The sequence below is a fragment of the Poecilia formosa genome, unplaced genomic scaffold, assembly GCF_000485575.1.
Source record: "Poecilia formosa unplaced genomic scaffold, Poecilia_formosa-5.1.2 Scaffold215, whole genome shotgun sequence".
Taxonomy (NCBI): domain Eukaryota; kingdom Metazoa; phylum Chordata; class Actinopteri; order Cyprinodontiformes; family Poeciliidae; genus Poecilia; species Poecilia formosa.
Genome location: NW_006800154.1, coordinates 779,939 through 805,190, shown reverse-complemented (window position 1 = coordinate 805,190; position 25,252 = coordinate 779,939). Strand labels below are relative to the sequence as shown.

The window sequence follows — 25,252 nt, the reverse complement described above, 5'->3', positions numbered from 1 at the left end:
GCTGCACTTACCCGCACTGCACAAATGTTCAAACCTTCCATTTTTGCATTCAGTCCTCTCTGGTGTACAACAAAATGTAATTATTGGGAATATAAATCATCTAAAATACGGTTCAGCTGCTGGAGTAGAACTTTCCATTTGTCTATTTGCAATCTTTAGGCTACAGCCATCAAAATGTACAAAAGTGAGAAGAGCACAAACAAAATCACAGTTTTGTTTCTTTGTTATCATTTTTATGGATGTGTTTGTTTTCTAAGTGAATACTGGGACGCATGTCACATTATTTCTGAAAAAAATATTTTACAAAGGTGATTTATTCAAACCATATTTAAAAATTAAATTTATGGTGTAACGTTCACTTCTTGTGCTCTGTGAAATCCTGGTGTTTTATCGGGAACATCAACTTTTCAGTTCTTTTGTTTAATAAAGCTTTTATAGTATAGTTTTGTTGACAATTAGACAACACTATAAAAATACATTTTACAGAACTGCAGGTTTCTAATTTTAGAAACTATCTGTACATTTTTTTTTAAGTCCGACAAACAAATGAAAATGTTCCAAATGTAAAACTTCTGTATTTTGCACGTTGTTTATTATAAATAGAAATAGTGCTATGCTTTACACAAAACTTCTTACAACAACAACAACAACAAAAAATAAATCACACAATTGTAAATTAAAAAAAAAAAATCATACAAAAGAAAGGGAATAATGAACTGTATGTAAGACTTAAGCACAGTGGAGCAGTTGTAGGAGAATTACTGTAAAAACAAAACAAAAAAACAATAATAAATAAGGAGGGCACCTACAAATCGACAAGATCCTGAAAACAACTATAACATGCAAAGCGACAACAAAAATCAACAGTCAAGATGAAAGTTGTACTCACTGGTAGAGTCTCTTAATATACTTTTTGGCAAAAGACTGTATGACTACATTGACTTCTATCCATATATTGATAAGTTCCCCTGACTTGATAAATGCACTCACCCAAAATTTTATACCACCAAAAAAAAAAAAGAGAGATAGCTAATCGAGGATATAACTGGAGATCCTCGATCTGTGTTCATTTACAGCACATGAGGTATGAATGTATTGCACTTTCTTTGGGTTGCACCAACACCACTTGGCTTCAGTTCGTGCGTTCTTGCTGGATTTCCAAGCGCAGCCGCGTGTTCATGTCGAACTACATATGCATGAGTCTCGTCAATATACAGTAAGACTTTGTCATGAAGACATTCTGAGAGAAGTATTACAGCTGAGCACACTATCACCAACCTGTCTAACCTTCGAGCACAAAAAAAACCACAGAGGCACCTGGGGCTGGAAAAGTCCACATTACACCTCCGCCTTGCCGTAGGATCCAAATACAAAGTCCTGAACATTCAGTTCATACACAAAGCCCCACTTCCCTATTTTTTTCAGAAAAAAATAGAAAAAAACAATTTTCTTGGTCCTTTCAGCTTGGCATGGTGGGCGTGAGGTTGCCCACAGTCTTTAATCATTACAGTGAAACTTGTTCGTTTCCATCGCTGCTGCACAACCATCCAAAGTGTCTCTGCTTCTTGCTGAAGTCAAACCAAATAAACCCTATAACCTCCCACGCTGCTGGTCTCGCTGTCCCTAGAGCTGGAGAAGTTGGCAAAGACAGGGGGTGGCGGCTCTCTCCGGGTAGGAATGCCAGCGTATCCATGTGAGCTTCCTGCATAGGCCGTGTCGGGGCTTCATATAATGAAAGGCACCTATTAAGAACAGACAGAAACAGAAGAAAAAAGCTTTTCACCAATACATTTCCCATGTAATCAAAAAGTTTAAATGTATTTTACAGCAGGTGAGAATGAAACTTTTTCTCTGGTAAAAAAGACCAGAAATCAATCCAGAAGATAGAGAGGTTGACCAAATTTCAGCCTGGATCTCTGGCACTGCTTTTACTGATCAATAACAATTCCAAATCTGACCTCCGTAGGGACACATGGTTCTAATCCTCAGCTGCCAGGGGCTGTAATCGCCCCCCTGCTAAAGAGCCCTCTCACCGTGCCTTCATACACACATACCTGTGCTCACGTACAGACGTGTACACACTTCACGAGAACAACCCCTGTATGCCCCCCACCCTGCCCAAAACATGTGGTTTTCTCCCAGGTCCCTGACTAAATTAATGACATCAAGATGTTGGCACTGACGGGCCGGTCAACATGTGGTGGTGTACCTCACATCAGGCCTCTAACACACACAATCCACCCCTCCCTCCTGTCAAACATACTTTGGGAATGTGGCTTTTTTTATTTGGGCAGCTATCCTTGTTACACAGAGGTCATTACATGGCTAGGTGAGCTGCTCTGTGGATTTGATGGGCAAGCTCATCACACAGGGTCACGAAAGAACAGTTAGTAAAAACGAGTGTACCGAGACAGCGACTGGGCCACCGTAATGATGATAATATAAACTGAAGTAACCCGGCCACTAGCGATCCCCCAAACCCCAATGTAATTCCAGTGCAGCACATGGAGATTTGAGACGCTCCCTAATCAGAGGGGGTCTTTGCAATTAACTGCGAGTCCGAAAATCCTGGCTAAATCAACAGCCAACAGATGGCATTGCAGAACGATGTGTCCTCGCAATAACAACCAGCGTGAATGAAATTGTTTCTTCAATAAAAACAAAGGTGCACCACTACCTTGCTCTGTCCGTACTGTCCGTACTGGTAGCTGGGGTGGTGGTCGACGGCGTAGGCCGGGGAGGTGTAAGAAGGTGGGCAGTAAGACTGGGTACTTGGCAGGGTGGGCATGCTGCTCAGGCTCGGAAGGGCCTCCAAGCGCTGAGAGCCGTGGCAGCTAGCAGCCATGGCCCCGTTAGGCTCGAGGCCTCCTGTGAGAGGGGAGAGGGCAAAGTCACTCTGGGACTGATGCGGCACTCCACTCGGGTTCAGCAAGCCCATCACCTGCAAGGAGACACAGAGAGATCGAATCGTTAGAACGCATGTCGATTTAACTGAAAGCCACATGGCTGAGGTTTTCTAGTGTTCACCATTACGTATAAACAATGCTGACAATTTATGTTCAGTTTCCACTCTTGAAAACTTTCCTATCTTGGTGTTTTTTCTTCACTGTTAGCATTAGCAGCTCTGTTCAGACATGTTCTCTGTATTCTTTCCTTTTTATGATGTAAAGCACTTTGAACTGCCTCGTTGCTGAAATGTGTATAAACTTGATTGACTTGACTAAAACTAACACCAGTTGCACCTTTTTTTCCTCACTGATGTTCCGTCATGAAGTACACAAAAGAACAGTTGCATACAGTGCCTTGCAAAAAAACTATTCAAACCCATTGAACTTTTCAACATTATGTCACATTACAACCCCAAACCTCACTGTATTTTATGTGACACATCAGCACAAATCATTTGTTTCCAGTACAAGTCCAGGTTTTCTACGAAGCACTCAGAAATGTTGTGTGCCACGAAGACCAAGAAACCAAGCAGAGAGGTCAGGTGTTAGATTGTTCGGAAGTTAGTTTATAAAACATCACAAGTACTGAACACCAATTTGTGACAAAAGAAAAAAGTGTCACGCAACTGCAAAACTAGTCAAACATAGCCATCCGCCTAAACTGACAGCTTTCGAGTACTAGTTAAGAGACTGCAGAGCTCCCAGGGCAACTATTTGTTATGCACTCTGTAATTCTTCCTTTCATGAAAAGTAGCAAAGAGGACCACGTCATTTAAATAAACCCATAAAGCCATAAAAAGTCAAGCTTAAACATTGCTACACATCATTAATATCTGTTCAAGTTAGATGTCACTAAAATTAAACTTTTAGCTAAAAAAAAATGCTGAAGTTTGTAAGTTTGCACACCAACCTGAATACATCAACAGTTACACATGGTGGTGGCAGCATCATGCGGTGGGAATACTTTCTTTCAACTGATCTGATAAAGCTGGACTTTAGCAGCTCCAGAGAACCTGAGACTTGGGGTAAAGGTTCACCTTCCAGCAGCACAATGGCATTAAATTTACAACCTGAGCTATAATGGAAAGAGTTAGATTAAAGCATCTAAAATATTAAAATAGGCTAGTTAGTCCAAACCTAAATCTAACTGAGAATCTGTGGCAAGACTTGAGAAGTGCTGTTCACTCTGAATGAGCTTCAGCTACTTTGAAAATAATTAAATTATATTGACTCTGTGGGGTTGAATAGAAATGCCTGACATGTTGCGATTGTTTTTTTGTTTTGTTTTGTTTTTTTCTGATATATCTTTAAACCATTTGTCATTTTCCTCAATAAAATGCACTAAAATTTGTTGTTGTGACTTTATAAAATGGGAGCGAATACATATGTCGCCGTATATCATAAAATTTAAAGAAAATAAAAAAGATCCACTCTAAATTTCTCCCAAAGCCGCCATAAGAATTTAATAAACTGCATGAGTTGATATCTTTCAACCTGAACTTACAGGAAGCAAATCTCCTTTGTGCGCAAACATAAAAAAAATGCTTTTATCGCATTACTTTTTTTGCCTCTGTCTTCAAAATGACCTTGTCCTCATAAAGGAGACCAAAGGTTACATGAGAAGCAGAAGTAAGGTATGTTTTTATGTCGAAGCTACCTATATGTGGGGTCATGCCTAAACAGCGAGCCTGTGTATGTGCACATGCCTGTGGGGGATGTCGGGGTTTTTTTCTTTTTCTTTTTTTTTTTTTGTTCTGATGTCAGGTCTGCTGGGGTATCAGTGATCCATCGTGAACAGCTGCATAAGGGTTTGCGTGAGAAGCAAAGTTGTGAAAAAGTCCATCTTGGAGAAAACGCAGCAAAAGCCAAAACTAAAATCCAAGTGGCCTTTGCTGGACAGATGATAACGAATGAAGAGAAAACACGAGCTTCCCCAACTCACTTCCAGTTGATCAGAAAATGTACATGTCCACAGACAAAGGTTAACTTGTTCGGCTTTAATATATGTACTTCACAAGTAAAAAATAAAACATAGAACACAATTTATCTAATATGACAGAAATATTATACATTTTTTTTGGGCCTGCAGATTAATAATCAATCAATAACAAGGTTTCAAACTCATTTTCCAAACTTTAATACTTTTGTTTTTGGACTGCGTAATGTCAGTTGATGTCTAAGATGGTTTAAGGTACTAATTGTATCCTGTTGTGTGCATGCATGTGTCCAGAGTTTGAGCAACTGAAACAGCAGCATTTCCCCGATGGTCTGTCTGTTTCCAGGTTGTTCCGGGGATTAGGTCCCAGGGGGTGCAAATCCTGACTGTTTGCTTCCTTGGTGAGAAAGGATTGCTAAGGTATGCACCAGATCAGAGCTGCGACGCCAGAGATGGAGAAAGCCTTCACTCTGTCTGTTTGCTCAGTGTGCAGAGCTAACTGCTCAGATGAGAATATCTCCGATCTAAAGCAAACCGTCTCTAAAGCAGGACTGCGCGGTGCTGTGACCATATCTGGAGTTAGCGGAATCCTCTCATGTATACAGAATAATAGGCGGCTTTTAGAGACAAATCTGGAGTCCAGATAACACAAGAGATGTAATTTCTGCAAGGATTGGGCGTATAAATCCGTAAAGCTGAGGCGATCTCAGAAAAAAACGAAGTTGTAAACTTTTCTCCAAGTGCAAAGAGGTCCTTTGCTATCAATGTCAACGAACGTATTTCTCATTTCCTCTCTCTTATTAAGTTAAAATCTGAAAATTAATTAAATCATCATACCAAATAGAGAAAACTGATTTGCAATATACATTCAAACAGCTGCAATGAATACACGAATTAAAACAAATTAGCCAACAAAGTGATTCATTTGCATAAATTACACACTTTGTTACGAGTTGCTAGATTACTTCATTCCAATCAATTAGGACACTGGAACGCTACGTGATTGCATTCCCAGACTGAGAGAAACCTTAAAGGAGAGTGGTGCAATTTGACAGATGAGATTTCCATTCTATGCAAGCTGCCTGGAAAGGTTAATGCTGAAACCATGCGCAGAGACTGAGCACCTTTGGCCTTTTTGTTGGAGCTGATCTCACTCTTTGACCCTGCAAGTATTCGAACACCTACCAGCACAACCACTGACAGGAGAAAGCATCCACCTTGCAGACCAGCTCTGCTTCGACAAAATCATTATCTGAGGCGCAGTTTAAGAGTTCATTAAGACTGCCAGGTTACACGAATTTGCACCTGCGTTTTGCTTTGTGTCATTTTAACCCTCAGTTTTCATTAAAAACAGGTAATATTTTACCAGTTTATGCGGTTAGACAGTAAAGGGAAAAAGAAATATAACTGGAACTTACACACGAAAGCAGTTAATTATACGTTCAGCTTCAAAAGAGGCTTTCAGAGGCATCAATAACAAAAAGCAACAAACCTGCCTCCCTTTTTTTTTCATATTTTTTTTATCAGTGCATAACAGGAAATGGAGATCCTCTCTCATGGGAATTAGTACCCAACATGCAAAGCACAAGGGCTGGCCACCCTTTGTGCCAGCTAAAAGCTCGTTTTCCGCCTGTTAGTCCATCTCTTGGACTCACAGGGTGCCACTGATAGACACTGATGACTGTGTAATCAACCATAATTGTCTTTTCAGTTTTGATTTGTGTCATCGTCTGACATCCATGCATCCTTCCCCGTGTCTGCTGCCTTCCCGCCTCTCTGGTGATGGACGTTTGCCACATTTTAAATTCATCAAACTATTTGTCGAGATAAACAAAAAAATAAAAAAATTTTGAACAGCCACAGAGTTCCTCACCCTGACAAGGATCCATCATTGTCGTGACAGTGACACCTCCTGCATAGGTCACGCAGAGAAGTATGTGTTTGTGCGCTTTATTATTTTTACCATATGGTACACCTCATGAAGCCTTCCGTTTACTGACGTGCTAAATATGTGGCGACGTGTGAGAACTGCCAGATTGTGGAGAGCTTGCTCCACAGAAATATAAGTTTGCGAGCACACTTGTATTAGAGGAGGATCTATCGACTATTACATCTTCCAGGTAAGAGCTCTGCTATAAACAGAAAGCCACAAATCCCCACATCCCGTTATCCTTTCACGTCACACAACTAGGTCTGCTGAGATTGTGCGTTTTCAAAACATGCAGCTAGGATTTCGGAACCAAACGGACCTGAGTGACATGCATATTCAAGTTGAGGTCTGTGTCAAAGTCCTCATGCGAATGGTAAAAATTAATTTAAGGCTTTAAATACAGGAAACATTGTTGTGCACCATCATGAACAACGTGCACCAGGTTCAGTGTACAGTGATCCCTCGTTTTTCGCGTTTTTTGCATTTCCTTTAGTTTTTACAATTATTACACAGCATAATTAAATACTCTACATTGAAACCAAAGAACAAAACCTGTGTTCAGGTCAGCGGATGTGCGTGATCATCAATCAGGGCCTTCATTTGATCCGGAGTCATGTCATTACAGCGTCTCTTCCAACCTGCCCTGCGAGACTCACAGCTGTATCTACGGCAGAGCGATGGATCTCGTCAAGCGAGCTTCCGGTCGGGTTTTGCGCTGATTCCAGCCAGTTTTTTTTCCAGCAGGCATTCAAAGTTTCACTTTTCATCTCCTGAATGGCCAAGCTGTATTACTTATATTTAAATACCGGAACTTTATTGGCACACAAGTAGAGGAGAACCGCAGAGACTGTTTAGCCAATCAGGACGCAGAACACAATGCACTGTTAAAAAAAAAAAATAAAAAAAAACTGCACACACAAAAAAATCGCAAAGCAGCGAGACCGCGAAAGGTGAACCAAGTTATAGAGAGTGATCACTGTATCCTCTAAAACTTTTGCTTTGCATGGTTGTTACGTAATCTTGCATTATCCATTACTGTTGATAATGGTCACAGGTGCTAACCACCTCTTGATTCCACAGTCAGCGTCAACCTCCCACTCTATGTTGGATTTTCCCTTTATTGCAAGCCATAAAGATCGCCATAGCTCTTGTAACTAAAGAATGATCCAGAAGGGGCTTAAGACTTGACAGAGTTGCGGCATGTTCACAGACTCCAGCTCAGCATGAGACTCCAGCTGGAACATGGCAGACCAGAGGCCCCTTTAAAGGATCGTGAGAGGAGTTAAGAAGGATATTGTAGTGTCCCAACCCTTTGGTCAGGATCTACGATTCAAAGTCTCTACAGGTACAAGGCATTTAAATGCTGCCATGAGGCAAACAAACCATCAGACACGCCGCAAATTATTAAAATTATTATTATTATTTTTAACTGAATTACATTTGACATCACTGACCTGTGGAGAGATGGCGTTGCTGATGCTGGGATTGACAGCGTTGCCGTGTCCCGTCGGGGGCACAAAGCTGTCCGAGTACCCTGAGAAGTTGTGTCTTCCAGAGGAAAGGCAGTATCCTGAGCCGCCATCTTGGGAGGCTGCGGATGAGCTGAGCGCGCTCTGGTGCACTGAGGTGGGCGGCAGAGGCTGAGGTCGATGGACTGTACTTGGTTGTTCAGAGGCTGATGAGAATGAAACAGGAAGTCATTGTGCTGCTGGCGTTTTATTTATTCGCAGACTTGCAACACAGTTTAAGCATTAAGACGAGTGTGTGTTTGACTAGGCCCACCTTGGGCTATAGAGGTTGGAGGGTAAGGGCTGTCTGACAGCTGATAAGGCTGCAGGCCTGGCATGGCTGACGGAGGGAAACCACCTGGTATGAGGTGATTAAAAGCCATTAGCTGATTGGCTCCTGCTTGTTTCCTCCATCGAGCTCTTCTGTTGCTGAACCACACCTGACAGGAAAATACAATTGAACATGAAAGAAATTTTTTGTTTAGAAAATCGTCACCAACATGGTAAGTAGATTTTTTTTCTTTTAAGTTTAGTGCCTTTAAAAAATATTCTCCATGAACTTCCAGTCTTGCAACAGTCAGTTACTTTGTTGTAATTGATTTGCATTTTATACAACAGACAAAGCAAATAGCGCCGAGTTGGAAAGGAAAAGGAAAAAGGATATGTGGTTTCACAGACGTTTGTGTTCAGCCCCCTGTTGATCAGAACAAACCGAGAGCAACCAACGGCCTTTAGAAGGCATCTAATTATTATAATTGAATAAAAATTGAGCTGATCTGTAAAGAACTTAGTGGTTTGTTAGAGGACATTATTGAACAAACAACAGGAACGCAGCAGATGGGTCAGGAATTAAATTGTGGAGAAGTTTAAACCAGGGTTAGGTAATAAAATAATATTCTAAGCACTGATCCTGACATGACGCATTGTTTAACCAACCATCTAAAATTATAGTGACGGGTAAGGAAATCCTTAATCAGAGAAGCAACCAAGACCCCCACAGTAACTCTGTGAGAGCTCCATTTGTCAGATGAAAGGATCTGTTGACAGGGGAACTATATTTGTCATGCAGTCTACAAATCTGGCCTTTGTGGAAGAGGGCCAAGAAAAAAGTCTTCTGTGAATCGGTCTGCTTTGCCATAATGCATATATGGGACACAACACCCATGTGGAAGAAGGTGCTCTAGTCAGATGGTGCAAAAGTTAAACATTTTAGCCCAAAACTATCACTTCGCACACTATCCCCACTATGAAACATGTTGGTGGGAGCATCAGGCTGTGGGGAGACTTTCCTTAAGTAGAAACAGGGAAGCTGGTGAAGGTTTATTGGATCATGCATGAAATTACATGCATAAAAATAATATAAACCGGTTAGAGGCTGCAAAAAGCTTGAGGCTGCAGTGGAGGCTCATCGTCCAGGAGACAACAAATCCGAATATACAGCCAGAGCGACAACAGAACGATTAAGATCAAAGCATGAAACAATTGGCCAGTCAACGTTCAGTACTAAATTAGATGAGAAACTTAAAATCTGCTGTTGCATAGATACTTTCTGAGCTTTAGTTACTTTGCAAAGAAGAACAGCAAAATTATGTCTCTAGATGCTCAAATACGGTAGAACCAAGCAAAAGTATTCACGCAAAAGGTTGAATAAACATACATGCCACACTTTACCAATTTTTATTAGTAAAAAAATATTACATATGTATTTTAGTCTTTTATTTTAAAAAAATCACTTTTTTTTTTCAGTTGGAACAGTTAGAACTGTAACTTTACTTCATTCACTGAAAATGTATCTGTGCAAGGACTCTCTGTCCCTTTGCAGGGACCTACGCTGATAGCGATCTTCACATCTGTAGAGCGCAGTGAAACCACATCTTTGTGAGCTACTTAACGTCACAGAGTTCATACATTGCCAGAGGGCTGTCATGGCTATTAAAAGCTATATTGAGAGGCTATCTAAATCGAGAATCTATTTGCAGAATTTTTTTATTTTTTTTTTACATAGCCCCCTTTTGGCAAAATGTTGACAAAAATAGAAAGATGTCTTTGTGTATAAAGGCGGCTGTGGGTGTCTCCGTGTGGAGCGGCAGGGGGAGGCGCTGGGGTGGTCCAGGGGTTGTTTTGGGGATGGACCACATGGCTAATGGTTGTAAAGAATGCGTAGCAACATCCCAAAACAACTTAACACCCGCATGTCTCAGAGGGAGTGACAGATTGCCGCGCTGTCAAGATTTAGACTTGCATGCATGCTCGTGTTTCTAACCTGAACTCGAGCTTCTGTCAGTTTGGCCCTCTGAGCCAGCTCCTCTCGCGTGTAGATGTCTGGGTAGTGCGTACGTTCAAAGGCCCTCTCCAGTTCCTCCAGCTGCTCTGCTGTGAAGGTCGTCCGACTGCGGCGCTGCTTCCTCTTCAACGGCAGGCCCGGCTCGGAGTCCACGTCTGAAGCCTCGTCCGAGTGGCTCGCTGGGATAGAAAGAAAAAAAAAAAGACGTTTTCAATTAATTTATAATATCAACACACACACACACACACACAGGCTAAGCCGTTGCAGTTTAATAAAACACCTATAACCATGCTGCTGGCATCCTGGCCATTAAAGTTTTTTGTGATCCTGAACTGCTCAACGCAAAATATAAATTGTCTAATGACGATTATCTGTCAGTTTGCAATATATAACCATATGTTGCTGATTTAGCAACACAGAGTTATAAGACTAACTTTATGAATTCTAAACTTTCTTTTTATTCAACAGCAAGAGTTTGTTTTAGAGATCTTAAAATCAATGACAAATTTAAGACTGATATAGCATAGCATCAACAAATCTAGTTAGTTTTTCTCCGAGTTTAAAAACATATTTATTTTCCTTATTGACAGTTGAAAATACTATTTCACACTTGCAAAATATTCATTTTTTCCCCTGTTAAATTAATTTACAGAAGTAGTGTTGCTTAAATTTTAACATTTTTGTGTGTGTTTGATTTGCTTAAATAACATATTTGGGAGCATTTCCTATTGTGATGTAAATGAATGATGTATTCATATATTAAATGAAATAAATTCAAATCTCGTAAACTGGTTAAAAAATCTTAACTTAGGGAATATACAAAATTTCTTTCTTTCAATTGCAGATTGCTCACTTTATATAAAACAATTCATCCTTCAGAGCTGATGTTTCACAGATTTTCGGTTTTGAGTTGGACCGTGACTACTTCTACTGATGTAAATTTAATAGTTTCACGCAGCATACCAGCTGCTCCACAGCACGTCGCACAGAGCCACTCTAGGTTGTGTCCTCCTGATTTCTTAAACTCCTCAGTGGTTCCCCGGGGGATCAAAAGCAAAAGCCTGCTTGAACATGGATTAAAGAGGACAAGATCCCTCCGGGGCATCAATCGCCTGGGACACTGTGTCTCTTCTAGTCTTAGCCATGCTGTGTGTTAGGCTGATATTCAGCAGCACAGGAAAGGCAGCCCGTTGCAGGTGCTTCCTAATCTGCTCGCTCAGGTCAAGAGAAACTGACTGAGCTAACATGGGAGGTGCAGAAGAGGAGGAGCATTATTGAACTTTGGAAACGATATCAGAAATTGATGTTTCTGAATTTGTGTGGATTTTCACATTTATTAAAAAAAAAACAAACTACAAAGCCCTAAAAATGATCATGATCACCAGCAATCTTATCCTTCATTTTCTCCATCAAAAACATGAATCTGCTGACTCTGGATTGCTAGTTGTCACTCGGTGGATCCTGAGTTAAAATCCACTCCTAAATCAATGCCAGTGAGAAAATCATCATGAGGGATCCCGCCACATTTTTGACGCAATAAACTGTGACGAAATAAAATGCTCAAAAGCAAAAAGACAGGTGAGTGCAAGAGAAATACTGGTCTGTCTCAGACTCTTTCTTATTCATCTTAGGCTTTAATTAAAAAAGTGCCAAGTCAGACATTGAAGGGGGGCTGGGAGAGGGGGACAGTGATCTCCCCTTGGCTCTGGAGCCTCTGCAAGGAAGGCAGGAAGTCTTTGCACCGGTTGCCAGTGTGTGTCTGACCAGGCATTACACACAGATTTGGCCTCTGGGAATGCTGTTAGTCAAAGGCCTGCTGGCAAAAAAAAAAAAAAAAAAGAAAAAAAGAAAGAAATGATCCTGACTCTGAGACAAGCTCATTATTAGATCTAAACCAGATTGAGGTGCCAGGCTAACACATGCAAATTCAAGCAAGCTGCTTTATTTAGCCAATTTTATCATTTATAAAATATACTTCCTTGCTGTTTAGTGAAGGAAAGCTTAGAAAACTTTGAAGGCAACAGTTATCCATTTGCTCTCTCTGCTTACCATAGGGTTACCCCCACAGCCCTTTTTACCTTTTACCATTTCCTCTTTTTCCCTTCCTGTTTTTATTTGTCTTTGACTATTCCGTAATGGCAAATGACAGCGATCCTTTTGTCATCCTCTGCTTGCTCTTTTGTCTTTTTCTGTCTTCTTCTTCACCCACTTTTCTCCTTTATTTTTGGGGAGTGATGTGGCCAGGCCATTGTATCCCAGTGGGGAAAAGCCTGTGGCAGGGCTCTATTGGACCGATTACCACGCTCCATCTGTAGGAGCCATCAGGGACGCCCGGGCCCTTATTCAGGGGCCTGTCACCTGCACAGCAGGGGACCAGGGGGGAGGTGGGAAGAAGGGTAAGTTGGGGGCTGGAGTAGGGGAATGAGGAGTAGGAGGAGAAAAAAGGGGGCACAAAAGGGTCCAGAGAAGGGCCATTGGGGCTGTGGAGGGGCACAGCAGGGGAGCACCCCTATATTCCCTTCTTCCACGGCCCGAGGGGCACAAAGCTGGGGGATGGGAAGTCAAAGGGGTTGACATGGAGAGGAGAAGGAAAGCTGAAAGCACCTGAAGAAGATGCTGGGGTTGAGGGAGGAGGGTGCACAGCGAATGAGGGGTGGGGGGAGGCAGTGATTGTTAAAAAAAGAAAAAAAAAAGAAAATAGGACCTGTCTTTTTTCACCTCAGCCATTCACATCACTCGTCTCTTCCTGGATTCACCCACTGCTATACATCCGCATCTGAGACACTGTCAAACACTGTTCTAAGTCTGCCTGGGAATGATTTAAGCCAAGCTGATGCTGGAGCAGACTTGTTCCCACACATTCCACACAACAATGACAGGAGATAATACTGGCCATATAACGGGAAAGTATCAGCGTTGTTACTCGAATTCCTCAATCAAGTTCTGTGCAACAGATAAAGCAACAAGGGGCCTGTCCCTGTCTGCACCAGAGGAAATGTGTAAGATCCCACACAGCATAAGTGCCTTTGGACAGTTGGCTTTCTCCGGCACAGCAGCTAATACTTGGAATACAGTAACCCAAAGAACAGCACTATTTCCCTTTAATTGGTTGGTAATTAATCTCCATACATGGTTTAGCTCAAACCTCGTTTAGGACGTTATTTGTCGGAATGTTGCAACTTAAACTCTGGATTAACGCAAGGCCCAATTTTAAGCTGCACTATTTTTATCTTTACATGTTGCCACTTATTAATGTAAAAGAAGTAACATTCACTTCCATCGCAACCCAGATAACACAGAGTTGTTTATTTTATATCGCCTTATTACCCGAGACCAGTCGATACATTTTTGACCATATTTTAGGTATTAATTCATTGATGGCGCATAGCTTTTGTCAGCTTGCTCGGTCAGTGCAAAGCTGAGGGTTTTTGGACAGACTGTCAAAGGCGGAAAGTTGCAGAGCAACTTCAAGTTGTGGCAGCGACCTCTTCATGTCAGGGGGAAATAGTTTTATCACTCGTGCCCTCCTGTTTGGGTGTTATGGAAAAGGTCCTCTGTTAGTGTCAGTGAGGGGCTCTTTTCCGTGTGTGACACTTACATGTAGGAAAACTTTACTGAAAATCCAACAGCAGTGGAGAGTGTTGGTTATTTCAACAGCAAACTAAAAATCAACTTGCTTAGATGAATTTATAGTTGAAATTTAGTCATTTAGAATATATTGATATTTCATTATTTTACATGGGTTTTTTCTAATTTTACACTTTGTCCAATCTCTTTTGATTATATTGCATTTAAAATTATTTATACTTTTTCTGATTGTTTTGTTCATTCACTTACATTTGATAGTTCAGAATTTTTCATTATGTTTCTTCACTGCATGATAATGTTTCCTCAATATACCATCTTTCGTAATTGCTCTTAAATGTGTTCAGTTTTTTTTTTAGATTTTGTTTGTTTATTTAGTTTGACCATTTCTAGTGGGTTACACCTGTCTGCATGAAAAGTACTGCAAATATAGTTTGAGTGACTGGTTGAAATTTGTGATTAGTTGAATGTGTATCTTTTTCTTGAAATAAATAAAGCAAGAAAGACAAAGTTTGACTATGACAACTTATTAAAAAAAGGTCAGTTCCTCCATGTGTAGGCCTGCTCAGAAATTTAATAAGACATAAACATTAAGTTATGTTAATTAACCAGCAAAAAAGAAACATATTTAGGAAGTAGAACTGAGTTTAACAAGTGACTACAAAACGCTCCTTTCACTGTGAATAAAATTGTAAAGGTTTCTTTACTGTAAAAAAAAAAATGTTCCAAAAACAGACAAAAATGATGTGAATCTGGTGAACTTCCAGTTTTATTAGCTTCACCGGTAGGAGGAGTGCTTCTAAGATGCAAATAAAAAAATCCCCCCCCCAACCTCCCGCCTTGAAAAAAAAAAAAAAAACCCAGAGAGGATTCCTGCCATCAGGATAAAGGCTGACCTTGTTTACTGCTCAGGCTCATCTTGGCGGACATCCACCCGTCTCCCACCCTCTCCTACGCCTTAGGAGACATTAATATAAGTAGGCATGCAAAGCTACGCACAGCAACATCTTCGCTCATGTGTGCAGAGAAATTCCCATCCGTGGTTCAAAAATGTAAATAAAAGAAATGGAAAGTGTGACAAAGCATAAGAAACGAAGAATCACGTATGGAGAGAGAAACCAAACCATATGGGGCAGTTTATGGCCTTGTCTTAGTAGGGGCTGGCTGGCCCATCCTCCTGGGGCTTTTAATAGAGAAGGTAATTGAGCTGGTGACATGTGTTCGCGACGCAAAACAAAGGGCATAAGAGACAAATGAACTCGCTATTTGCCCAGGGAAGTAGATCTGGCCCTTTCAGGGCAGGGAGTGTGGTGCGAGTGGGCCACTGAATAAAATAGCTGCGTGCCGCGCGGAGCCAAAGCGAGCAGATGCACTGGGTGAGGTGTGGGGGGTGAGGAGGGGGAAAGAATGGTAAACTGACAGCTTATGGACTCAGCTGGGGTTAACAGTTTAAGAGAAAAAATGGGAGCGAGTGGGCTGCTCACTTGACTTGCTAAAGAGCCCCTAGGAACCTGCAGCTGCCTGGGAAAGGGGGGCAGGTGGGGGGGGGGGGGGGTTATAGAAATAAAAGGAGAGTGAGATGATGATGTGATGGACACAAAACAAAATTAAGCGAAAGAGCACAGGAGGTTGGCACTTAACGGACAAAGAAGGAGCTGGCGATATGAAGCTGAAGGATGTATCTCTGTCGAACACCACGGCAGTGACAAGAAGCCGCGAATGGCACTGAGTGGCTATTATTTGCGCCCAGTGTGTGACGGTTATTATTCCGTTCCACCGCGGTGCAGTTAGGTGACAGTTTCACGGTGGCATTTCCACCCTCCGTGTGGAGACAAAGCGACTTGCGAAGCCCACACTGGGCCGCGAGCTAAAAAGGCCCGTCCACTGCACGTTCCAGCTCGACGGAGACTAACTAGCAAAGACAACAACCAAACCAAAGCAGCTTGTTTCAAGAAAATACATTTTTGTTTAAAAGAAAAATAAAAAATCCAGGTGTTTTAAGGTACTCAAAGGGGCAGCGCAAGAGCCATCGCTTTGAAATCCTTACACAAGATTTTGAGCTCAGATCTTTTCTAAACGTTATCCTAACCTCCAGTTCCTGGGGCCTGATAGTTGTAACAGTCAACTGACCCTAAGTTGGCCCCTGACCTTTTCACACAACTACACAGCACTGCAGCAAAAGCAGCCTTGCGCTGGCTCTTCAGACTAACTTCAAGAGCATTCAGAGAAGAAAAAAAAACATACTTTCACTTTAAACACCATAAACTCAAGAGCATCTGTTTATTTTCTTGTTCTTTTTTTTTTTTTAATTATTCTCGAGTGGTGCAAACGCAGAGCTGCATCACACCAAACGTAGGGAAAAATGCCATCAATCAATCAGAAACAGGGTTCTGCTGGCACGTCCATAATGTGCGATGTCCAAGACGAAAGAGCTCCACAAAACCTGAGCCTGAACAAAGTTAAGTGATTGACAACACTGTCTGGCTTTACTCAATTAACCATCCCATTGTGCCCCTCTTTGCAAAGTCCCCATGCCCCCGACCCTTTTCTTCCTCACACCCCTTTATCCTCCCCATCACAGAGTTTTGCTTGGCTAATACTTGGAGGAAATAGAGAGCTCTTTTTTCTGTTGGGGCTCCTCTTCTTGACCTTCCATTGCTTGCTACTTCTCCTTTCAGTCACTTCGCAGTGTCTCTGGGGTTAGTTGGGGAGAATGCGAGGAGTACATCAGCGCCAAGGGGCCGGCTTGGGGCAGGACCCCAGCCCATTACTTCAAAGTTGGCCCGCATTCATTAATTGTCCTTTGAATTAATATTGGGGGGGATCACAATGTGGGTGCTAACAGAGAAAGAGGCTTTAATGAAGCATAGAGTCTGTATTCAGTTGCAGATCAGCCAGTGTGGATTTTTTCTTTCTTTCTGAAGAAAGAGAGTCTTGAGAATCATGCCAACGCAGAAGAAGAAAGTTCTGACTGCTTATATTTAGGAAGGCCGTCTCGTTGCCGTCCGTGCTTTTAGTATTTGTTCCCTTTCATGTTTTGTAACCTCACATAACCTTAAATATAATGTGGCATATAATTGTGAAGTGGAAAAAAGTTATGGTTTTTCAGTTTTCACCAAAGAAAAATACAAAAAGTGGAGAATGCGTTTGTATTCAGCTTCTTTACTTTGAAAAATCCAGTGTGACATGACATGACAAATAAAATATACCATCCCCCATGGTGACACACATGGTAGTGGCAGCATTATGCTGTGGATTGCTCTTCATCAACGGGGCAGAGAAGCTGTTCAGAGATGATAAGAAGACTGATGAAGCTAAACACACAAAAGTCCTTCAGAAAAATCTTCAATAGGGCGATAAAGACTCAAGACCGGAAAAGATGTTTGCTTTCAAGCATGACAACAACACCAAATTTGCAGCCAGAACTTTAAAGAATGTTTTTTTTCACCATATATTCGGGGTATTTTGCAAAGAAGATTTGCCAAAACAAATATCTAGATGGCAGAAAAATACCGTAAAACATGTCATAATCGGCTATAATTGCAGAAACAAGTGGTCTTACAAATCGATAATGCAAGTGAGCTGAATTTTCTCTGTTGTTGTGCATCTGTCTGGATTTCTGAACTACAGTTTGTTTTTCCCCAGCAGTCCAGCACAATCAACAAGCAATATAAACACTATTAATACAGGAAAAAGGACAATAAAGCCCTCATATAAATTTCTGCACTATCCAGCCCTCAGAGGAAAAAGGAGATGTGGCTGCAGCAGACATTCCTCTGGCTGCGTTTTGGGCCTTCACTCACATAAACTAAAAAAAAAAAAAAAAAAAAAGAAAAAGAAAATTCCACATATACCTCGATGATTACAGCTAAAGGATATTACCACACTATACTTTAAAAACAACTTTGTGTTATTTGAAGGCGTTTCATCTGGGTTTGTTTTCTTTTTTTCTTTTTTTTTTTTTACAGTGTTTAAGCCACAAACCTTTGAAGGTGGTATAGAAGTGGACATCTTTTGTTTTCATATTTCTTCTCTCCTGGTTTTTGAACCGAAAACGTACACACACAAGAGCTCCAAAACTAGACATACGCTGCGGCGCGGATATTAACTCTCCGGTCCTTCTCACTTTCAAATAATATCCCTCATCCTAAACCCATGCCAAGATCCCAGGGAGCCTATATAGACCCAGTTTATTTACACAAACAAAGTCCCACTCAGCTCCTGTGACAAAAGCAGCTAAATCTTTCATGTTTTGTCAGGACTTGATTCCTCCTGTCCCTCTGGCTACTTGCCTGCCCCGGCACAATGGAGGCAGGAGAATGGCAGCAGATTGTTGGAATGCACCTCAATGAGACCAATTATTACATGTTGACTGCGTTCACCATGGCACATTTGAAAGAACTGGGCTCATTCACTCTGGCTCTGCAGGACTCCCTTTTAAAGAAAAGTTATCCCTTTGACTGTTTGTATTTCTGAGCTTTCTTTCCCCCCCCCGCCCCTCCTCCCTCCTTCTTTCTGTCTTTCGCCCTCCCTCCCTCCCGTCCGTCCTGTCATAAAAGATCCTGCAAGAGTGGCTGCCTTTCATGACTTTGGTTACTTTAATTAGTTAAATGAGGCTAAAGGCTAATGTGCTAACACTAATAAATAGAGGATGCCATCAATTAAATCAAGAACACTAGCAGGAGGAACAGCGATTCTGACACTGATTCATAATTAGAGAATAAAACGAAAATGAATAAATTCCTCATGAAGCGTATAAACAGAAAATAAGTCCTTAAATTCTGAGAAGGAATATTTGTTAATTTATTGTGCAAACGTTAAAAAAAAAAAATAATTGTTCGCGTTACTGCAACAACAATGCTCCTGCAATTTGCTAAACTTTCTGATGCCACAGTGTCTTTGTCCCACAAACCTCAGCTCTCCTTTTCCCAGACAAATAAATCTAAATGAGTCAGCTTTGATCTTAGCACTTAATGGAAGGCCAACAATAGTAGTAGAGGAGAAAAGGGGCAGAGAGCAACAGGCCTCTCCCCACCACAACAATGGCCTCTGCAAACACCTACTTAATCAATATTTGGCCAGAAGACCCTCTCTCGGTCCCCAATCACCCCTTTCACATTCTAATGAAGTGCTATAAAAGAGAAAAAACAACTACTGCTTTCCACAAAGAGACACAACAATAAAATAGGGCTGATCTGGATTAGAGAAAGTGCTTGCATTTAGGATGATGCTGAGTAATTTTAGTTTTTTCTTTAAAAAAAAAAACAGATTAAATACACACAAAAAAAGTACACAACTAAGTTTTTTTTTTTTTTTACTGACATGTAAAGCTCAATGCTCATAGACTAAAATTTAGACATTCTAACTTTGATTACTCTATTTTCATTCAGAATAATCAACTCGAGTTTTTAACCAAGTCAGTGGGGTTTGTCCCGCCACGGCTACGGGCTATAGAAGGGGTGGGAAGTGTCCCCCGTACTAAATGTGGGCGCCCAGGGCCAAAAGGAAAAAGGGGCGGACTTCAGTCTGAGATGAAAGTGCAGAGAAATAAAAGGGTTTGGATTTAATCTAGTGACGAGAACAGTTTCCCTGTGCTCGCTTGTTGAAGAAAAATAAAAAAATAAAAAATACAAAGCTACGTAAAAACGACTAAGTCAGTCAATATGGTTGTGGTCTATACTCTGCATGTTCCACCTGCATAATTATGGTCAAACTAAGTTTTCTTTGATTGCTTTAAACAAATCTTCAGCAATGTCTTTAAAGTGGAAATGTGTGCAAAGTAACATCGTCTCAAGCGAAAGTTAATTAATTATTAACTATATTGGATGTTTTATGTCCGGGTTTCCTTCTTAACAAACCTGCTGAGTCTCCAACAGGTTATAAATCAACAGGTGTTTGTCTAAAGGCCTGGCTTTAAAAAAAAAAAAAAAAAAACCAACAGGTTATAAATCAACAGGTGTTTGTCTAAAGGCCTGTTTTTTTAAAAAAAAAAAAGCAAACTGTTAACAGTGACAGGAGGCTCAAAAGTGGCATTTCTTTATGCAATCATGGCGCACTGGCTCCCTGAATAATTCATCGCTCATTGCGAGTTCATAATGTCTCCTCTCACCCCCTTTTTGTCAGTGTATCTCTTTTTTCACCCTCTTTCTTTTCTCTCCTCATTATTTAAAAAAAAAAAAAAAAAAAAAAAAAAACTTTTTTTTTTTTTTTTTTTTTTTTTTTTTTTGTACGGCTTGCTGGAGTTTGGCTTTTGTGCGCGTCAAACTGAGGTGTGAGACTCAATGGACTCTCCGCGCTTTGTTCAGTGAAGTTCATCCTTAAGTGTCCGATTAAGTGAAAAAAAAACTTTCTCAGGCTTGGAAGCTAAACAAATGTTTGATTTTTTTTTTTTTTTTTTTTTAAAGCTCGTCTGAAAAGTTTTTTTCTTCTTCTTTTTGAGGCCAGTGTATGCGTAAACTGCTTCAAACTTTAAACGTTACACTTTTAAATAGTCTAAAAAGCTATAAACAGGAAGAAAATTATTATTATTATTATTATTATTATTATTATTATTATTATTATTATTATTGAAACCTGATTTCCACAGTCTTCTGTTTTGCTTTCAGTGGTTTGGATGATTACAGTGTAAAAAGTCGGACTCACATCTGTCTCCCAGGATGCCATCGATGCTGTGTTTAGTCCGGGGCTCGCTCTCCTCCAGCGTCCTCTTCACCATCTCATCGTCCTCCTCCTCGTCCTCACCAACTCCGCCAAACTTAGAGCGCATGACGCGGCTGATGGCGCTCACTGAGAAACAGAGACCAAACCAATACTGCTCAATAAATTCAAACAAAATGTCAGCTTTTTTTTTTTTTTCTTAAATGTATTTTGTGGTTAATAAAATATTAGGTCTATACCTGAGGGAACATTGTTCCTGTCGCAGATTCCGTCTTTCAGTAGTTTGTCCCTGATTTCCCAGCTGAACATGCCGGGATTCTCTCTCTTGTACTCCTCGATCTTCTTGTCCACTTCTGGGGAGGCACTTTGCTTCGTAGAGACAACCAGGACAAGTCATGTTAGTTAAATAAATAAAGTGCTACGGCTTGGCAGAAAACACAAAAGTCACAAAATGCAAGAAATTTACAGCAACAGTGTATAAATATCCACAGAACTTGACGCCCCATGAATATGTTTGTGGTTGTTAAAAATATAAAAAGGACAGCAGATGATCACGTTTACCTTGTCGTGTTCTAAGCAAATAACATAAAGCAGATATAAATATAAACTTTTTTTTAGCTTGACCTCTCGGTAGATCTATATTTTACTTTTACTTTGAGAGAGAACAAATCAAAAGTTTTAAACAGACTTTGTTGTTACGTATTTTGACAACACCAAAGATCAATCAGTTTTTTTACAACGCATGTTTGGAGGGGGAAAAAATATTAAAAAGAGGACATGAATAAAAACGAATTGCTAAACTTCTTTTTTGACCTTCATGGAAAAGCTGCAGCGACTGCGCTTAACTCCTGCTGGTAGTTTCTGAACATCTCAGAAAGTTGAGGAGTATGGAAACTAAATCCTTATAATGAACACGTTACAGCTGTACGATCATATGCGCCATACCTTTGGTTTGCTGCCTCCGATTGCTCCCGGCCTGATCGAGCCCGTCTCCTGGTACCGGCAGAGAATTTTGGAGACGCAACCGTGGGACACCCTCAGCTGCCGGGAGATGACGCACGGCCGGACTCCGTGGTGGGCCATCTCTACGATTTTGTGGCGGATGTGGTTGGGGAGTGGTCTGCCGTTTATGAAGACTCCTCCGAGCTGGTTGACGCGACCCTGTCCTAACGGAGTGGAAACTGGACAGGGAGCGCTTTTATTCAGCCGGGTACTGTCTGTTTCCAAATAACACATAATTTATAATCCAACATTGCAGGAGGTCATTTCAGAATTATCTATGTTAATATTTTAAAACTTGCAAGACTGCATACTTAAAATGTAAAAAAAAAAAACTTGACATCTACTTAGAAGATGTCAAAACTTAATTTCTGTCTTACTAAGGAAAGTCTACTTGCTTCACATAATTTTGAAAACAGACATACTTGAAATTAAATTAGTTGTAAATTGCGTAATAAATGTCGGTTAAATTTTGAAATCTTTACTTTTTCTCGAAAATGTGCCGCTGTTCATTTTTTTATTTTTTGGTTTACAAAATTCTTCTTTTTTTTATCCAACATAGTAATTTTTCAAGAGTAAATATTTCAACAAAATCGAGTTTAACAAAGTTTGCCTACGTTTCTGCTTTTTTCTTTCTTTCTTTTTTTTGTCATGTCCACCCGCAACTGGTGGTGGATTCTTACCTTCCAACGAGTATCCTCCACGCGGGTAGTTCTGGTGAGGAGTCGGTCTCATCATTCTCGGTAAACCTCCTGCCAGCGCCGTCATATTCCCTCCGATCTCTGTCACCTGGATAAGCTGTCTGCGATGCGCCTTTCTTTCTTTTTCTTTTTCTTTCTTAAATCCAGTAATTACCTTTTGTCAGTTTTGTTTCATTTACCCTTTGCCGTCGTCTGGATTCCTGAGTAACAGGTTGCCACAGTTGGGGAAGAAAAGTGAACCCGGGGACTCAAAGATGTTGCCTAATGTTATCCCAACGGGGAGAGTTTGGAATCGACACTCCGGGTTTTCGGACGGGTTCCTCGGAGGATAAGAAAGATGCTCTGAGAGGATGGATGATGGTCAAAGATTTTTATCTGTGGACACTATACCCTCTGACTCCCAGCTGGGCGCAATGATTGGTTCGGGACCCGGACATTAGGAAGTAGGAGGAGCTCTGTGATTGGACAGAAAGAGGCTGAAGTTGTGGTTGATTTGACCTCATGAGGTCAACTTGTGGGAGTCTTTGCTTTAAAGTTTTCACATACAGTAAATGTTTTCAATAAAGCAAGCATGTGTATATTAAGGTGGAGTATGCCCCATGCCTCCAACCCCATGCCTTGACACTTAACTCAGGTGGTGAGTGAAACATTCAGCTGACAAATGGGACACTCCATTCCAAAGCAGAAACATCACTAGTTCTGAACTCTGATATGCTAACATATGCACATTAGTGTCTTTCTACACATGTTAACCGGTTAGCAATCCTGCAGTAAACATTAGTCGTATGCTTGTTAAGGAACAAGAAAACTATAATCCCACAAGTGCCTTAGAGGGGGAGAAAAAGTACATCTACTTTACTCATTTTAAAATGTATATAGATTTCGCAACTGTTTTACCAGCATGCTGACACAAAACGTGCAACACGAAATTTTTGAGTTTTAAACAACGACACAGTTTTCAAAAACATCTCATATATCCTGATTATTAATAGAACTGCACTTACGTCTAAATGTTATGCGTTTCATTTTCCAAATACATGAAAAAGACATTAAAATGACAATCTTTCAAAATACTAGACATAAAACAACCATTAGTCTAACTTGTAGGATGTTTACGCCAAAATGTTAAAAACTTTGTAAATTAATTAATTTATTAATTTATGTATTTATTTGTTTATTTACACATTTTTGTGAGAAATACATGAATACACAAAACAAGACATTACACATTGTAATATACGGTATGCTGCGATATCTGCGTAATTTAAGTCAAGAAATATGACAGATTTTTTTTTTTAGAACGGAAGAACTGAAAAAGTTCTGAACAAAACACATCATTATGCATCAATCCATCAAAAGATAGATAGATAGATAGATAGATAGATAGATAGATAGATAGATAGATAGATAGATAGATAGATAGATAGATAGATAGATAGATAGACTACTTAATAAACCACTGTTCGCAGTGAGTTTCTATCAAACACCTACAACATGAGCATGTTCATAACAACACTGAAAAGTCCAACAACGACAATCAGACAATCATCTGTATTCGTTGTCCGAAGGGAACCACCTGATGAGCGCAAACTAAAGCGTCCACAATGGAGGTGATTGCAGAACTACAAGGTGCGGACACCGCTGAGTTTAAGCGTGGAGAAGAGGATCCGCTCTCCTCCACGAGTTCCACCTCAGCCCACGTCAGAAAAGCTCCGCGTGGTCTCTCGCAGCGGTAGCGCTGATTTAACAAAGGGCGCTGCAGCAAAGCCGCGGTTGGCCCACACGGCCGTGGAACACATCCGTGCAAAATGTCGCAACTGCTGACACACTGGACCACATGAGGGATCACTTGACTTTTCTGAAGCTCGTAGAGATGTGATAATTGCAATAATTAGGCGTGTTTAATAGACCGACGCTTCTTCTTCTTTTTTTTCTCGTTCTTTTGTCCCTCAAGGAAAAACTCTGTCCCGTTTTTTTTTTTGCATTCCCTTGCTCTGCGTCCCATGAATGGCTTGATCATTTTGTGTCCAGAATAAACAAACAAAACTTATATACTTTACAATACTCAATATGTAACACGCTTGCTACAATCAGAATTTTTCCTTTCGAACAGGCCAACAAACATCAAGGGAGGGATTTTATGAAGATGTAAAGTAAAATAAGTCAACATCACGCTCTTTTTGTGGCACAGAGGTTTTAAAGTGGTATTTTAATCCATATTCTCTCTCACTGCACTTTAACTCCCAAGACACTGGGCAGTAAAAAAATGATGGCGTGGACACAAAAAAAAAAGACGTGGAAACATTATACCTCTATAAAAGCAAGAATGGGGGCCATAGAGAGTTATCATAGTAAAGTTTGACTATCATGAAAAGGATATCGGATCTACCGTGCCAAATCAATTAGAGTGGGGAGCTGGGTCAGAAATGTGCAGCGCCGGTGGACAAGCTACGTCAGAAACAAGCCAAAAAAAGAAAAAAAAAATGTTTCTGAGGAGGAATAGCGTGTTGCAGTGTGTACAAGTAGCAACTCAGGGATCGAGAGGCTATATTTCTAAATCAATCAAATCAATAACGCACAGTATTTCTCCATGTCTCCATTAAATGAAATGTTACCTTTATTTCGAAAAGTTTGTATCTGTTGGCTATACTCCTAACTTTGCGTTTTCTCATCAGATTTACAAGACTGGATAACATCAGAAACT

At 40.6% G+C, this 25,252-nt stretch overlaps 1 protein-coding gene across 1 annotated transcript; it reads right to left on the bottom strand.

Moving 5' to 3' along the window:
- Positions 1 to 556: 556 nt before the first annotated feature.
- Positions 557 to 23,683, bottom strand: pax3a (paired box 3a). The gene is made up of 9 exons (XM_007567977.2): positions 22,531 to 23,683; positions 21,794 to 22,029; positions 21,088 to 21,217; positions 20,834 to 20,977; positions 10,586 to 10,785; positions 8,597 to 8,762; positions 8,269 to 8,489; positions 2,678 to 2,941; positions 557 to 1,742 (listed from the first exon to the last, which is right to left on the bottom strand). Exons 1-9 carry the CDS (start codon positions 22,613 to 22,615, stop codon positions 1,725 to 1,727), a joined length of 1,464 nt encoding a protein of 487 aa, XP_007568039.1. The 5' UTR covers positions 22,616 to 23,683; the 3' UTR covers positions 557 to 1,724.
- Positions 23,684 to 25,252: the final 1,569 nt, after the last annotated feature.

What these genes read in the sequence shown, in the direction of transcription:
- pax3a (XM_007567977.2), bottom strand. Translation starts at nt 22,615, where the DNA reads ATGACGGCGCTGGCAGGAGGTTTACCGAGAATGATGAGACCGACTCCT. An exon ending in TGGAGGATACTCGTTGGAAG is followed by an intron (nt 22,030 to 22,530) that starts GTAAGAATCCAC and finishes CTCCCTGTCCAG; the next exon opens with TTTCCACTCCGTTAGGACAG. An exon ending in GCAACGCCATCTCTCCACAG is followed by an intron (nt 2,942 to 8,268) that starts GTCAGTGATGTC and finishes GTCTCCTTGCAG; the next exon opens with GTGATGGGCTTGCTGAACCC.